The sequence below is a fragment of the Aquarana catesbeiana genome, linkage group LG11, assembly GCF_042186555.1.
Source record: "Aquarana catesbeiana isolate 2022-GZ linkage group LG11, ASM4218655v1, whole genome shotgun sequence".
Taxonomy (NCBI): domain Eukaryota; kingdom Metazoa; phylum Chordata; class Amphibia; order Anura; family Ranidae; genus Aquarana; species Aquarana catesbeiana.
The window spans coordinates 241,395,030-241,408,767 of NC_133334.1; the positions used below are offsets into that span (position 1 = coordinate 241,395,030).

General features: G+C 43.6%; 1 protein-coding gene across 1 annotated transcript in view; it reads left to right on the forward strand.

Moving 5' to 3' along the window:
* Positions 1 to 13,738, forward strand: part of LOC141112601 (fatty acyl-CoA hydrolase precursor, medium chain-like) — a 78,411-nt gene that overhangs the window by 48,031 nt on the left and 16,642 nt on the right. Inside the window, exons 6-8 of the mRNA XM_073605555.1 lie at positions 3,324 to 3,437; positions 6,590 to 6,685; positions 10,011 to 10,151. Coding sequence (XP_073461656.1) covers positions 3,324 to 3,437; positions 6,590 to 6,685; positions 10,011 to 10,151 — 351 coding nt within the window. The remainder of the gene's footprint in view (positions 1 to 3,323; positions 3,438 to 6,589; positions 6,686 to 10,010; positions 10,152 to 13,738) is intronic.

The window sequence follows — 13,738 nt, forward strand, 5'->3', positions numbered from 1 at the left end:
TTTGTATTCCGCCAAATTAATGGCTGTTTGAAACAGGCGGAACCGGCTGGCCAGAATTCCAAACGCATTCTCAACCACTCTTCTAGCTCTGGCCAGCCGGTAATTAAAAACCCTCCTCTCCGGGGTGAGGGTTCTTTGGGGGAATGGCCTCATGAGGTGCTTGCTGAGAGCAAAGGCTTCATCGGCAATGAAGACAAAGGGGAGTCCTTCCACGTTATCCTCATCAGGTGGCAATCCCAGGCCACCACTCTGGAGACGCTGGCAGAACTCCGTCTGGGCAAATACTCCTCCATCCGACATCCGGCCATTCTTTCCCTCGTCCACATATAAAAAATCATAGTGTGCCGACACCACCGCCATTAAAACAATACTGTGGAACCCCTTATAATTAAAATAATATGACCCCGAATGGGGTGGTGGCACAATGTGGACATGTTTCCCATCTATAGCCCCTCCACAATTGGGAAAGTCCCAACGGCTGGCAAAATGGGATGCCACAGTCTGCCATTCCTGTGGCGTTGAAGGAAACTGGGAAATCAAACAAGAAAACCAAAATCAATTAATTTGGAAGCTAACATTGCAAGAAAATTAGACAATTAAAAACATTATTCCCCAGCATCAGTATAACATTCAATAATTTAATTGTTCTGGAATAACTAATATGGAAAGGCACACTTATCAGATTGCTCACCCCCTCTGATGGAACATTGATTACATTTTAGGGGGTTGTGAAATCCCTAAAAAAGATTACTTTTAGGACACGCAGGAATTTAGGGACTAAAAAGGCTACAAGACTGCAGTTGTCGCACTCTGCAGGTGCAGTTGCTAACCAGCTTACAGTAAATGAGGTAATGTAAAAAGGCATTCATGTTGCAAGGAGTACACAATCACATGCAAGGGCAATTAATGAAAACACTTTGAGGCTTGCATATGATTTGATGATGGAAATCAGCAGAGCTTCTGCTCATTTACTAAAGCACTGGAACAAATGCACTTGTAGAGTGCACATGCATTTTGCAAAGTGCAACATATATTTGCTTTAGACAAATCAACACCACAGAACATTCCAGCAAATTTTAACGAGGGTGGGGGTGGGGGGGTTGTGAAATCTAGATAATTGCTCATTAGCAGCACACTATTTGGAGTGAGTTTAGGTGGGGGGGGGGTTGTGAAATCTAGATAATTGCTCATTAGCAGCACACTATTTGGAGTGAGTTTAGGTGGGGGGGGGGGTGGGGGGGTTGTGAAATCTAGATAATTGCTCATTAGCAGCACACTAAATACACTCAAACAAAATACATTCCAAATGAGTAGACTAGGTGGATATGTTCCCATCACTTCATGCTGGGAAGGTTATTGAAGGAAAATATACATGCATGACAAAAAATAACAGGAAAAAATTCCAGCATGTGTGAGGATAAAAAGGGGACATTCACACTATATTGCAATGATGGTAAGTAGTGTTTGAAGCAAGAAATACATCACATTATCAAAGATTACATAAAAGAACATGTGATGCTAATAAAAGAAAAATATCTTACCTTAATATAGTCCTTCTGCAGGACCTGTATGATGGCAGAACAGGTCTCTGGGATAATGATCCCCAGAGCCTGGGGGGAGATGCCTGTCGAGAACTTAAGGTCCTGCAGGCTTCTCCCTGTGGCCAAATACCGCAAGGTAGCGACCAGCCTCTGCTCCGGAGTGATGGCTTGCCTCATGCAGGTATCCTGCCTGCTGATATAGGGGGTCAGCAAAGCCAACAAACGGTCAAAAACGGGGTCCGTCATCCGGAGAAAGTTCCTGAAATCCTCAGGATTATTCTCACGGATCTCACGGAGCAAAGGCATGTGACAGAACTGGTCACGCTGAAGCAACCAATTCTTGGTCCATGAACTCCTCCTCGCCCTGTTCATGAACTGGACTTGGGCTGAAGAATAAACTACAGCACCAAGCACATACAATGCACGAGCTCTACGACGAGTACGTACAGGTAACATGGCTTCAAAACGGTCGGCTGGTCAGAACGCACTAAACAGAACGCACTGAAGAACAGCAAGGCCTGTGAAGAACGACCTGAAAATCAGGAACGAGCGGGCAATAAAACAAAGATTTCTCAATGCCAACTGACCAAACGCACTGAAAAGCAGATACAAACCTCACAAGCACAGACTGAACAACAGTTAAAACGAACTGAAAAATACGAGTCTCACAAGCGCGAATCGTCTCTCACCAAACTTCTACTAACACGAGATAAACACGAGATTAGCAGAAGGAGCCCAAAGGGTGTCGTACGGGCTATTGAACTTCCGTTTTATAGTCTCGTCGGACTTGGTGTACGTCACCGCGTACTAGGCTGTCGTACTTTTGTGTGGTCGTGTGTGTGCAAGTCCGTTCGTAAGAAAGTCTGCCGCAAGTCCGCCGAAGGTACGTCGGAAGTATGTCGGACAGGCTGTCGGACTTTTGTAGACGAAAAGTCCGACCGTGTGTACGCGGCATAAGAGGGAGAGAGTCCCCAGTCAGCTCCTTCGGGTGATTCCTCCCCCCTCCCTCTGCTTGCTGACACTGCATAATGCGAGCGCTCACACAACCACGGCCGCCCGATCTGCTCCTTTCCCTGCATCCTCATTGGCAGGGAGAAGAGCGAGTTGCAGGAAGGACTCCACCAGGACTCTCAGTTACTGAAAAAACAGACTGATTTCTCCCATCCTTAGGACAGGAGAACCAGCCTGTAAATTCCAAGAGATGCCAGACCAGAGCAGTCAATAGCAGGGGCAGGACAGCAAGAGGAGGCTGGAAAACCCCACAGTGGCAGAACACCAGGGCCCGGAGGCAAGACAACCTTTGCAACCCTGATAGTTCTCCCACTGCTTTGGATCCTTATATTTTCTTGGTATGCTGGTGACATATATATATCTTGTTTTCTGCCACCCTGGGGGACCCCAATACAGTAGGAAGGGAGCTCACTGCAGAACATGTGAAAGGGCCGTTGTGGGGTCGTAGTAAAGGGCCCCAGTATATATTTACATATCTATATATATCTATATATATCTATATATCTATATATATGCATTTTATAGTTGCCCCCCTACTTTTGTCCCTGTCCCCCCATGTGCCCCCCCTAAATATGAAAGCTGGAGACGCCACTGGTCCCTGTACAGCAGAGTTCAGACTGAGAAAGGGCAAAGTGGTACAAAGAGCCAATCGATTCATGTGCTGACAAGCAGCATGCTAAAAGCAGGAGAGAGCAGAGTTACAGAGGGATGTGCTTATCAGTCTGATGCTTCATATGTATATACAGTATTTATTATCTTTCCCTTTTCTAGGTACTCTCTCCTTTAACAAAAGGACTTTTTCACAAAGCCATCGCTGAGAGTGGTACAGTGGCGATGCCGGGGATGGCGGTCAGTAAGCCGGAGGAACTCACCTTCTACCGTGATGTAAGTTCACCATCATACATTGCCTTGTAAAATAATTGTGCAGTGCACAGTATGTCAGAACTATATAAATGGATAATAATAATGTATGACTGTAGGGGGACATTAGAATGTACATTTTTGTTTATTAAAAAATCATACAAACATACAGCTTATTAATAAAAACATATTTACACAAAAATAAACAACAACTAAACAAAAACAAGCCTGCTTGCATCAGCAAGTAAAGAAAAACAATTCCTGATAAGATAACATAGAAAGAAACATATTTTAATGACAACAAAAAAGAGACTACAAACCCCGAACCTCAACTTAAACATAACCCAGGCTAAGAAACATTTTGGGATTTAATCGCCATCAGGATGCGATTCCAAAACCCCCCCATTAACCCCTCCCCCCACATCATTCACCCCGACTTCCACATCGTTCCCCTTGCATTCTGCACCAGCCACTCTCGTTCCCTTCCCCTTCCCACCTCCCCCCATCACCATCATCCATTCCATCCCTCACTCCACCCCTCGGTGTCCGCTGACCTCCAGCCGAACTTCTGCCATGTCAAGGAGGAGGGGTTGGCACCACCATACACGCTGGTCCACCCTTCACTGCCTTCACTACACTAGGAGAAACAATAGGCGCAGACACAGACTTGACAACCACACTTCCTGACACTGACTGGGGAACCACAGACTAGGGGGACACTGACACCACAGAGGGCCCCACAGACGCAGATTCTGATTAGACAGAGACACTAGGATTCCCTGGTACAACCTCCGCCAACCCAGACTCAACTATCCAGACAGAAGAATTCCTCCACTAGCTCAGGCTTATTGTGCAAAGCCTCAGGGAACCGGCTATAAGGGTGACCAATCTTATCACATAGGTTACATTTAATGATGTTACAGTCCTTCGCCAGATGCCACAGTTTCTGACACGAAGAGCACTTCTGTTCTGGACAGTTAGAGGAGAGATGTGTCTTGACTCCACATTTATGGCACACCTTAGGTTGACCAGGGTAAAAGACGGTAATTTTATCTCTACCAATAAAGGCAGAGGAGGGCAAATGCTTGACCACATTCCCACACACACTCAACCTCATTGACACCGACCACCCACCTGTCCAGATTCCTCTATCATCCACAATCTTTTTTTAGCGGGCACAACGTTTCACCAAACCTCCTCAACCAGACCCATAAATCCTCGAGGGGTATAGACTAATTCCTAGTCAGGATAGTCACATTTTATATCAAGGGCTGACGTGAGATTTCCAGTCCGGCTGGCCCCCATATACATGCTCGAACCGTTCCCAAAACAGATCCAGTGATTCTGGACGCACAAATGACAAATCATATTCAAAGGAACCAGCCGGACTGATAAGAGCATAAATATCCTCCGCCTTAAATCCCATGGCTAGGATCTTATCCACAACCACCCTCCCGATAGGTGGAATACCTCCTCCTTCCCACCTGAGCTGTACCACATTCCTGCGTTTAATGGAAGGTGCATTAGGTGAAAGTCGCACAACTGGCTCCCTTCCACTAGCAGCATGACTTTGTCCCAACACAGCCTTAGCATAGTTCCTAACTGGGACAGATGACACATTAACTGGTTGCATAGGAATATTGACTGGCTGCATAGGAACCTCTGAAATTTGGTTTGGTAAATTACCCACCACTTGATCCTCCAGCTCAATAGTCCCACTCACCATAGTCCCAGAAGTACCACAGTTACCAGCAGTCCCATCATCAAGTAAAGTCTTTCGTTTAGCAAAAACACCAGCTGTTTCAGTATTCATACGGCCCTCATGCTCTGCAATTTCAATGTTCATGCGACATTCCTGCTCTGCAGTTTCAATGTTCATGCGACATTCCTGCTCTGCACTGTTAGTGTCCATGTGGGACGCCTCGCAGCCAGCAGAACCTTCTCTGTGTGGATACACGCCATCTCATCCTGCATTCCCTGCTGATTGCAAGGATCTGTTGGCAGGTGCAATCTGAAGAAAGTCCTCCACACACAGAGAGATTTTCAGCAAGCACTCCTTTATCATGATCCTCATCTGATGAGTCGGTGTGGCTCAAGGGAGATTCCATTTCTGTTATGGTCTGCAGCAAACTGCCATTTTCCTCAACCTCCTCCTGAGATGACCCAGGCTTCTGGGGAGGGAGGGGGGCAGATACTGACTCAGGTGCAACAGATCCTGAGACAGGGGTAATACTGGGGCCATCATGTGAAGCCACTTCTTTACCCTCATCCATACAGTTGCCGTTGCTCTGGCATCCACCCTCTGGCTGGTACTGGCACAGGCACTTTCCTTCATCTGTTGGAATCTCTCCCCATTCTCACACTTTTCACTGAACACACCGCTGCTTTCCTTCAGAGAAGCAACCAGCTTCTCCTGCTTTTTCAATGCCTCCTCCAGAGACTTCAGTTTTGAGACTTCCCTCTTACTGTTTCCAGACTTACTATGCAAGGATTTCTTTTTCCTGAGATCTTCTTTCATGACAGCAAGTTTCTGTTCCTCCTTAGCAATGCGGCGAAGTCTGTTCACCACTCTATCCTGGAAGACTGGTAAGGACTCCCCTTGCATAGGGACAGGCCCGGGATCTATTGCAGCTTGAGCACGTGGAGTAGGCCTCAGTGTCTCTGGAGAGCCTCCACCTTCGTCTTCCCCAATATGGTCCATGCTTGCCTAGGAAAAGCCTGCATGAGAGGCCCCAGGCTTTGCTGCTTCTCTCAGCTGAGATCACAACAGAGTGAGCCAACAGCACCACCGAGTGAGCCAACAGCACCACCTGGTGGAGAAGCTCCTCTGGCACAGAGACTGATGTGACTGGCTCAGTATTCTCTGTACAGCACTATGGAATATGTCAGAGCTATATAAATGGATAATAACAGTGTGTGACTGTGGGGGGACATTAGAGTGTAAGCTCCTTTGGTGCAGAGACTAATGGGAATTGCTTGGTGTTCGCTGTACAGCACTATGGAACATGTTAAAGCTATATAAATTAACAGCAATTTTTTTTATTATTATTTTTTACACATGACAGGCTCACTTTATCAGCAGTTTTTTGTCTCAATTCTTCAACTCAAATTTTTATTTTTTACAAAAGTTTTTACTGATGAGATTTCTGATCGGGGTTTGTGTGTCCTCCCTGCAGGTGGTGTCGGAGGTCTCCGGCTGTGATGTGTCCTCGGTGGTGGAGTGCCTCATGCTGAAGTCGGAGAAGGAGATCTTGTCTGCCACTGAAAATCTGGTGCGTCATATTAAAGGACAGGCTCAGAGCTGCGTTGCGTATCTTTAGACACCAGGACTCCTGGCACAAAGACAACACACCAATGTATTTTTTTCCTTTAGGCCTCATGCACATTGGATGTTTTTAATGTGGCTGTTAGGGGTGTCTGGCGGGGGATTTTTTTTGCCTCTAAACGCCCCTCCATGTTAGTCCATATGTCCATGCACACATAGGCGTTTAGGGGAGCTTAGAGGCAGATAGATTAGAAGGCAATGACAAGACAAATTCCCTGAGCCGGTGACACAACAGTATAAGAGGAAAAGTGGAAAGCTGGCAACTTGTAGATCCGAATATGCTAATTTTATTAATGCAGAGGTTGTACAGAAGATACAGAGGCTTACGTGTTTCGGCACGTCATCGTACTCCTAGCCTGTTTAGAGGCAGGGGTGTTTAGAGACCCACTACTAGGGCATCCAGGTGTAGCAGCATTTTGGCAGAAAAAAAAATGACTAACACCTGTAAACATGTGTAGATTGATATAATAATTATACTTATTAACCACAAATGTACTGCGGGCAAGTGGCAGCTGTAGGCTAAGCGATGTACCCATACATTGCTGCCTACTTCCGGGTTCCCCCACCTGGCTCCCACTATGATTGTACACAGCGGGAGCCTGTCAGCAAGTCCTGGCCAATGATTTACATTCACATCAGCCGGGACCTGCTGATCAACTGTGTCCAATCACAGCCCAGAGCTCTGTGTTGGTAAACAACACAAAATTCTGTAAAGAGGGAGTGATCTGTCAGGTTCTCATCCCTGCAAAGCAGGGATGAGAACCTGACAGATCTATTAGTAAAAGCAGCACACTTTACACATATTACACATAGGTACACTTTTAACCCCTTGATCGCCCTCGATGTTAAACACTTCCAAGCCAGTGACATTAGTACAGTGACAGTGTATAGTATTATCACCGATCACTGTATTAGTATGTGATGTGATGTCATTGGCAGTTAGTCAGCTCCCCCCAGCATCAGTTAGTGTCAGATTGCTCACCGCACTATCGCAGTCCCAATCATAAGTTGCTGATTGCCGACATTGCATGTATAAAAAAATAATAAAAAATTCAAGTACATTCACTATCGTTTGTAGGTGCTATAATCTTCATACAAACTAAACAATATACACAAATTGGGATTTTTTTTTATAAAAAGCATGTAACAAAACACATTTTGACCAAAATTTATGAAGACATTTGATTTTTTTTGTTTTTTTATTGGATATGTTTTATAACAGAAAGTTATAAGAGAACGTAAAAAAAAAATTTTTTTTTTTTTCAAAATTTTTGGTCTTTTTTCGTTTATATCACAAAAAATAAAAAACCTATTGGTGGTCAAATACAGTGTCTTGAAAAGATATTCATACCTCTTAAAATTGTCCACATTTTGTCATGTTACAAACAAAAACGTAAATGTAATTAATTGGGATTTTATGTGATAGACCAACACAAAGTTGGCACATACAGTCAGGTCCATAAATATTGGGACATCAACACAATTCTAATCTGTTTGGCTCTATACAACACCACAATAGATTTGAAATGAAACAAACAAGATGTGCTTTAACTGCAGACTTTCAGCTTTAATTTGAGGGTATTTACATCCAAATCAGGTGAACGGTGTAGGAATTACAACAGTTTGTATATGTGCCTCCCACTTTTTAAGGGACCAAAGGAATGTGACAATTGGCTGCTCAGCTATTCCATGGCCAGGTGTGTGTTATTCCCTCATTATCCCATTTACAAGGAACAGATAAAAGGCCCAGAGTTCATTTCAAGTGTGCTATTTGCATTTGGAATCTGTTGCTGTCAACTCTCAATATGAGATCCAAAGAGCTGTCACTATCAGTGAAGCAAGCCATCAGAGTTACCATGGGCCACTTGGCTGCTTCTCTGATTAATGCTCTTCTTGCCCGGCCTGTCAGTTTAGGTGGACGGTCATGTCTTGGTAGGTTTGCAGTTGTGCCATACTCTTTGCATTTTCGGATGATGGATTGAACAGTGCTCCATGAGATGTTCAAAGCTTGGGATATTTTTTATAACCTAACCCTGCTTTAAACTTCTCCATAACTTTATCCCTGACCTGTCTAGTGTGTTCCTTGGCCTTCATGATGCTGTTTGTTCACAAAGGTTCTCTAACAAACCTCTGAGGGCTTCACAGAACAGCTGTATTTATACTGATATTAAATTACACACAGGTAGACTCTATTTACTAATAAGGTGACTTCTAAAGTCAATTGGTTCAACTAGATTTTAATTAGGGGTATCAGAGTAAAGGGGGGTGAATACAAATGCACACCACACTTTTCACATCTTTATTTGTAAAAAAATGTTAATCATTTATCATTTTCCTTCCACTTCACAATTATATTCCACTTTCTGTTGGGCTATCACATAAAATCCCATTAAAATGCATTTCAGTTTTGGTTGTAACCTGACAAAATGTGGAACATGTCAAAGGGTATGAATACTTTTACTTTTTACTTTATGAATACTTGTTCAAGGCACTGTACCACCAAGAAGAAAGCTCTATTTGTGTGAAAAAATTGAAATAAATGTTGTTCGGGTACAGCGTTGCATGACCACGCAGTTGCCAGTTAAAGTAGCGCAGTGCCTAATAGCAAAAAATGGCCTGGTCATTAAGGAGTAAAACCTTCCAGAGCTCAAGTGGTTAATAATTATTGACTTAAATAAATAATAATAGAAATAATAGTTTCAGTGCACCAAGTGATGACATTCTATATAAAGCTTCTGATTTATTAGCGGTATCTTCAGTTGCTTGCGTGTCCTTCTCGCTGGTCTCGCTGTGCATTGCCACCAGGTGAAATGAGATGAGAATTTTTCCTAAATTGTGGCAAATGCAAAACTGACAATTTCACAGTAAAATCACATTTTCCAAAATCTCAAACAGTGCACGAGATGACGATGATTGCTCAGGGTAGTTCATGGATGGTGCTGGATCCCTGAGGTTTCTGTATTCTATATTCTTGTTATTATCCAATAGTATGGCGGGGTGTATTTATAGAGGATTTGAATATTGGGTTGTGGGTTCTACACTTTGTAGGGCTTCCATGGTCACCTTGGGTGGTGAGAAGGATGAGTGAATCTAGAAGTGAAGTGTCACACCGAGATAATGAAGTCCAAAAAGAATAAACCAACGCGTTTCAGGGGCTGTGCTTCCGCCCCTTCATCAGGAATTAAGGAAATGTAACAATATAATCGATAGTTGGATGTTATTGAAGTGTTGTGACTCTGCACAGCATCCATCACGTCTTTCTTTTTCTTCAGGGATTCCTGCCGTTGCCGATCTGTGTGGATGGCGTCTTCCTTCCTAAACAGGTGGAGGAGATCCTGGCCAACAAGGAGAGCAACCGAGTCCCCCTCCTCCTGGGTGTCTGTAACCATGAATTCGGATGGATGCTGCCCGAGGTAATGTCATCCATATCCCATCCCCCGTCAATCATCATCCAGACAGGGACCTGCCATTCACAAGGCTCTAGAAAGAGTGAGAACAATGTAAGACAAGAATTATGTGTTCACTCTCCCAATCAACATGGATTATTTATAATCCTCATGCTGTTAGCATTAGTAAATAGATAGGAAATTATATCATATTTACTTGTTTTAAACTTTTTTTTTACATTTTCTTCAGTTTCTTCCTGGGTTCTTGCCTAGGCAAATGATGTGATACATCCTAGGAGTCTTCAGGAGAGGAGAGGTTTTCTCAGTTAAGCACACCTTCCTGCATGCATGCCTGAGCTAAGGGCAGATAGATTTCAGGATGTAAATGCTACATCAATCACTTGCCCTTCTCAAGATGACCACAACCAGGAATGCTGGGGGGGGGGGGGCTGTTCAAAGTGATTTCTCAACAAAATAAAGCATAGAGACATGGATGGATTGATGAGTTTGCTTTGAATGCAGATGCAGTGTTACCTTTAAAGCTGAACTCTTAAAGCAGATGGAGGTAAATCTCCTAATATATATTGTACACTGACAACAATAAAAACCTCAAGGCAAAAACAAGACAGGAGGAGCACCAAACCAAAGAGTGAAAAAATGCAAATGGCCAGGGCTGCAGAAAGTTTAAATATAGACATAACAATTAAATGTAATTAGAGGAAATAGATATACAGTATCTCACAAAAGTAAGTACACCCCTCACATTTTTGTAAATATTTTATTCTATCTTTTCATGTGACAACACAAGAAATGACACTTTGCTACAATGTAAAGTAGTGAGTGTACAGCTTGTATAACAGTGTAAATTTGCTGTTCCCTCAAAATAACTCAACACACAGCCATTAATGTCTAAACCGCTGGCAACAAAAGTGAGTACACCCCTAAGTGAAAATGTCCAAATTGGGCCCAAAGTGTCAATATTTTGTGTGGCCACTATTATTTTCCAGCACTGCCTTAACCCTCTTGGGCATGGAGTTCACCAGAGCTTCACAGGTTGCCACTGGAGTCCTCTTCCACTCCTCCATGATGACATCACAGAGCTGGGGGATGTTAGAGACCTTGCGCTCCTCCACCTTCCATTTGAGGATGTCCCACAGATGCTCAATAGGGTTTAGGTCTGGAGACATGCTTGGCCAGTCCATCACCTTTACCCTCAGCTTCTTTAGCAAGGCAGTGGTCATCTTGGGAGTGTGTTTTGGGGTCGTTATCATGTTGGAATACTGTCCTGCGGCCCAGTCTCCAAAGGGAGGGGATCAAGCTCTGCTTCAGTATGTCACAGTACATGTCGGCATTCATGGTTCCCTCAATGAACTGTAGCTCCCCAGTGTCGGCAGCACTCATGCAGCCCTAGACCATGACACTCCCACCACCATGCTTGACGCAAGACACACTTGTGTTGGTACTCCTTACTTGGTTGCCGCCACACAGGCTTGACACTATCTGAACCAAATAAGTTTATTTTGGTCTCATCAGACCACAGGACATGGTTCCAGTAATCCATGTCCTTAGTCTGCTTGTCTTCAGCAAACTGTTTGTGGACTTTCTTGTGCATCATCTTTAGAACAGGTTTCCTTCTGGGATGACAGCCATGCAGACCAATTTGATGCAGTGTGCGGCGTATGGTCTGAGCACTGACAGGCTGAACGCCCCCCCCACCTTCAACTTCTGTAGCAATGCTGGCAGCATTCATACATCTATTTCCTAAAGACAACCTCTGGATATGACATTGAGTACGTGCTCTCAACATCTTGGTCGACCATGGCGAGGCCTGTTCTGAGTGGCTTAAAAACACTCATAAAAATCAGTTATAAGTATACCAATTCTCAAATGAAACAGGAAGAATGAGCTGAATACTAGGACTTGATTCATCCAGGCATTAGTCCTGTACACAGGTTCCTGCTGGCAGAAAAAAATGGATCTGTTTGGATGCATCTTGACACATTTAGCACGCTTACATCTATTCTGTTTAAATACATTTACACATGTCTAAATGCGTTTATTTCCCTATTGCATCTCTATGTGTCTAACTGGACTATACACGCGGTCAAACGCATTTGCACATTTTTCTATTTCCTCCCTTGACATTTATCATGTTTATGTCTTTATTTATATTCATATTGATATGTTTTTGTATCCCTGATGAAGGGGAGGGGGGTGTTATGGCTCCGAAACGTGTTGACTGTTATATATGATCTTAATGTGAACCGTCAAGGCCATTCAAACTCCTTCACCATTTTGTTTTACACTCCTTCGCCTCTGAGTTCCTTTTCCGGTACTATTGCCGGGGAGCCTTGTTTCCTTTGGGCCGCCTCACAAGAGCCAATGCTTGGAATAATCATGTTCTCTTTACTGCTTTGAACAATTGAGTGCTAAAATCTCAGCTGCTCTTGGATGTGTCCTTCTGAGCAATAAAAACCTTACAGAGGCTCTGACTCTTCTCTGATCCATTAAAAATAAAAAATAAATCAGCTGGGCTTAAACACCCCTAATGTTCTGAAAGACCCCCCTCATCCACACTCAATGAGTAATAATTACTAGTCTATGGTTTGCATGATGAATTTACAATGATCATCAGCTCCATCTAGTGGCCATAGTATTGATTTTTTTTTTTTTTTTGATTAGTACTTTTTTTTACATTTTTTTCCCCTCTTATTGGTTGTTTATTGGGTGTCAAACTGGCGGCCCTCCGGCTGTTGCGGAACTACAAGCCCCATCATGCCTCTGCCTGTAGGAGTCGTGCTTGTAACTGCCAGCCTTGCAATGCTTCATGGGACTTGTAGTTTCCCAACAGCTGGAGGGCCGCCAGTTTGACACTTGTGGCACTTGTGTTTTTTCTAACTATATATTCTGGATGAAAAACATTTGATCAGGAAAGGAAATAGCCTAATAACAATGCGATTTTGCCCCCTTTCACACAGAATATATCTACATCAGCTTCACCGGACAAATAGCTCTGCAAATTGTTTTTATAAATCCACTCCAAAATGTATACAGGTTTATTCCACGTGCAGCACCCTCTACCCTAGGTAGCATACCTCCCAACTTTCTGAGATGGGAACGAAGGACACTTATTAGCAAAAGAATGTAGGCATAGGACACACCTCCTGCCCTGCCCCTTAAAGGAGATTTATAAAAAAAAAAATGATTAGTTAAAGCCACAAGTGTTTTTTTTTTTTTAACACTACTATTCCTTTATAATGGGTTTTGAAATTTACAAATGCGGCAATTTAGAATTTGGATAAAAGGTTTAGCAGTGGGAAACACTTTTTGAAAGATAAATAGTACATTTTATATACAACTATATAGATCAGACCAAAATGAGGGACAAATGAGGAGGAAAGAGGGACAGAGGGACTTTGATCCACATCAGGGACAGTTTCTCGAAATCGGGGACAGTTGGGAGCTATGAGGTAGGTAGGTGCTAGGTGTAGGTTTTGTGTAAGCTGCCAGCGCAGGTAAATTTAGGCAGGCCTATGCTGTGAGCTAGGCCTGTTTGTTTTGATCTGGGGGCAGGGGAGTGGTTTAGTATAGCAGTAGGTGACTGACATGAGCAC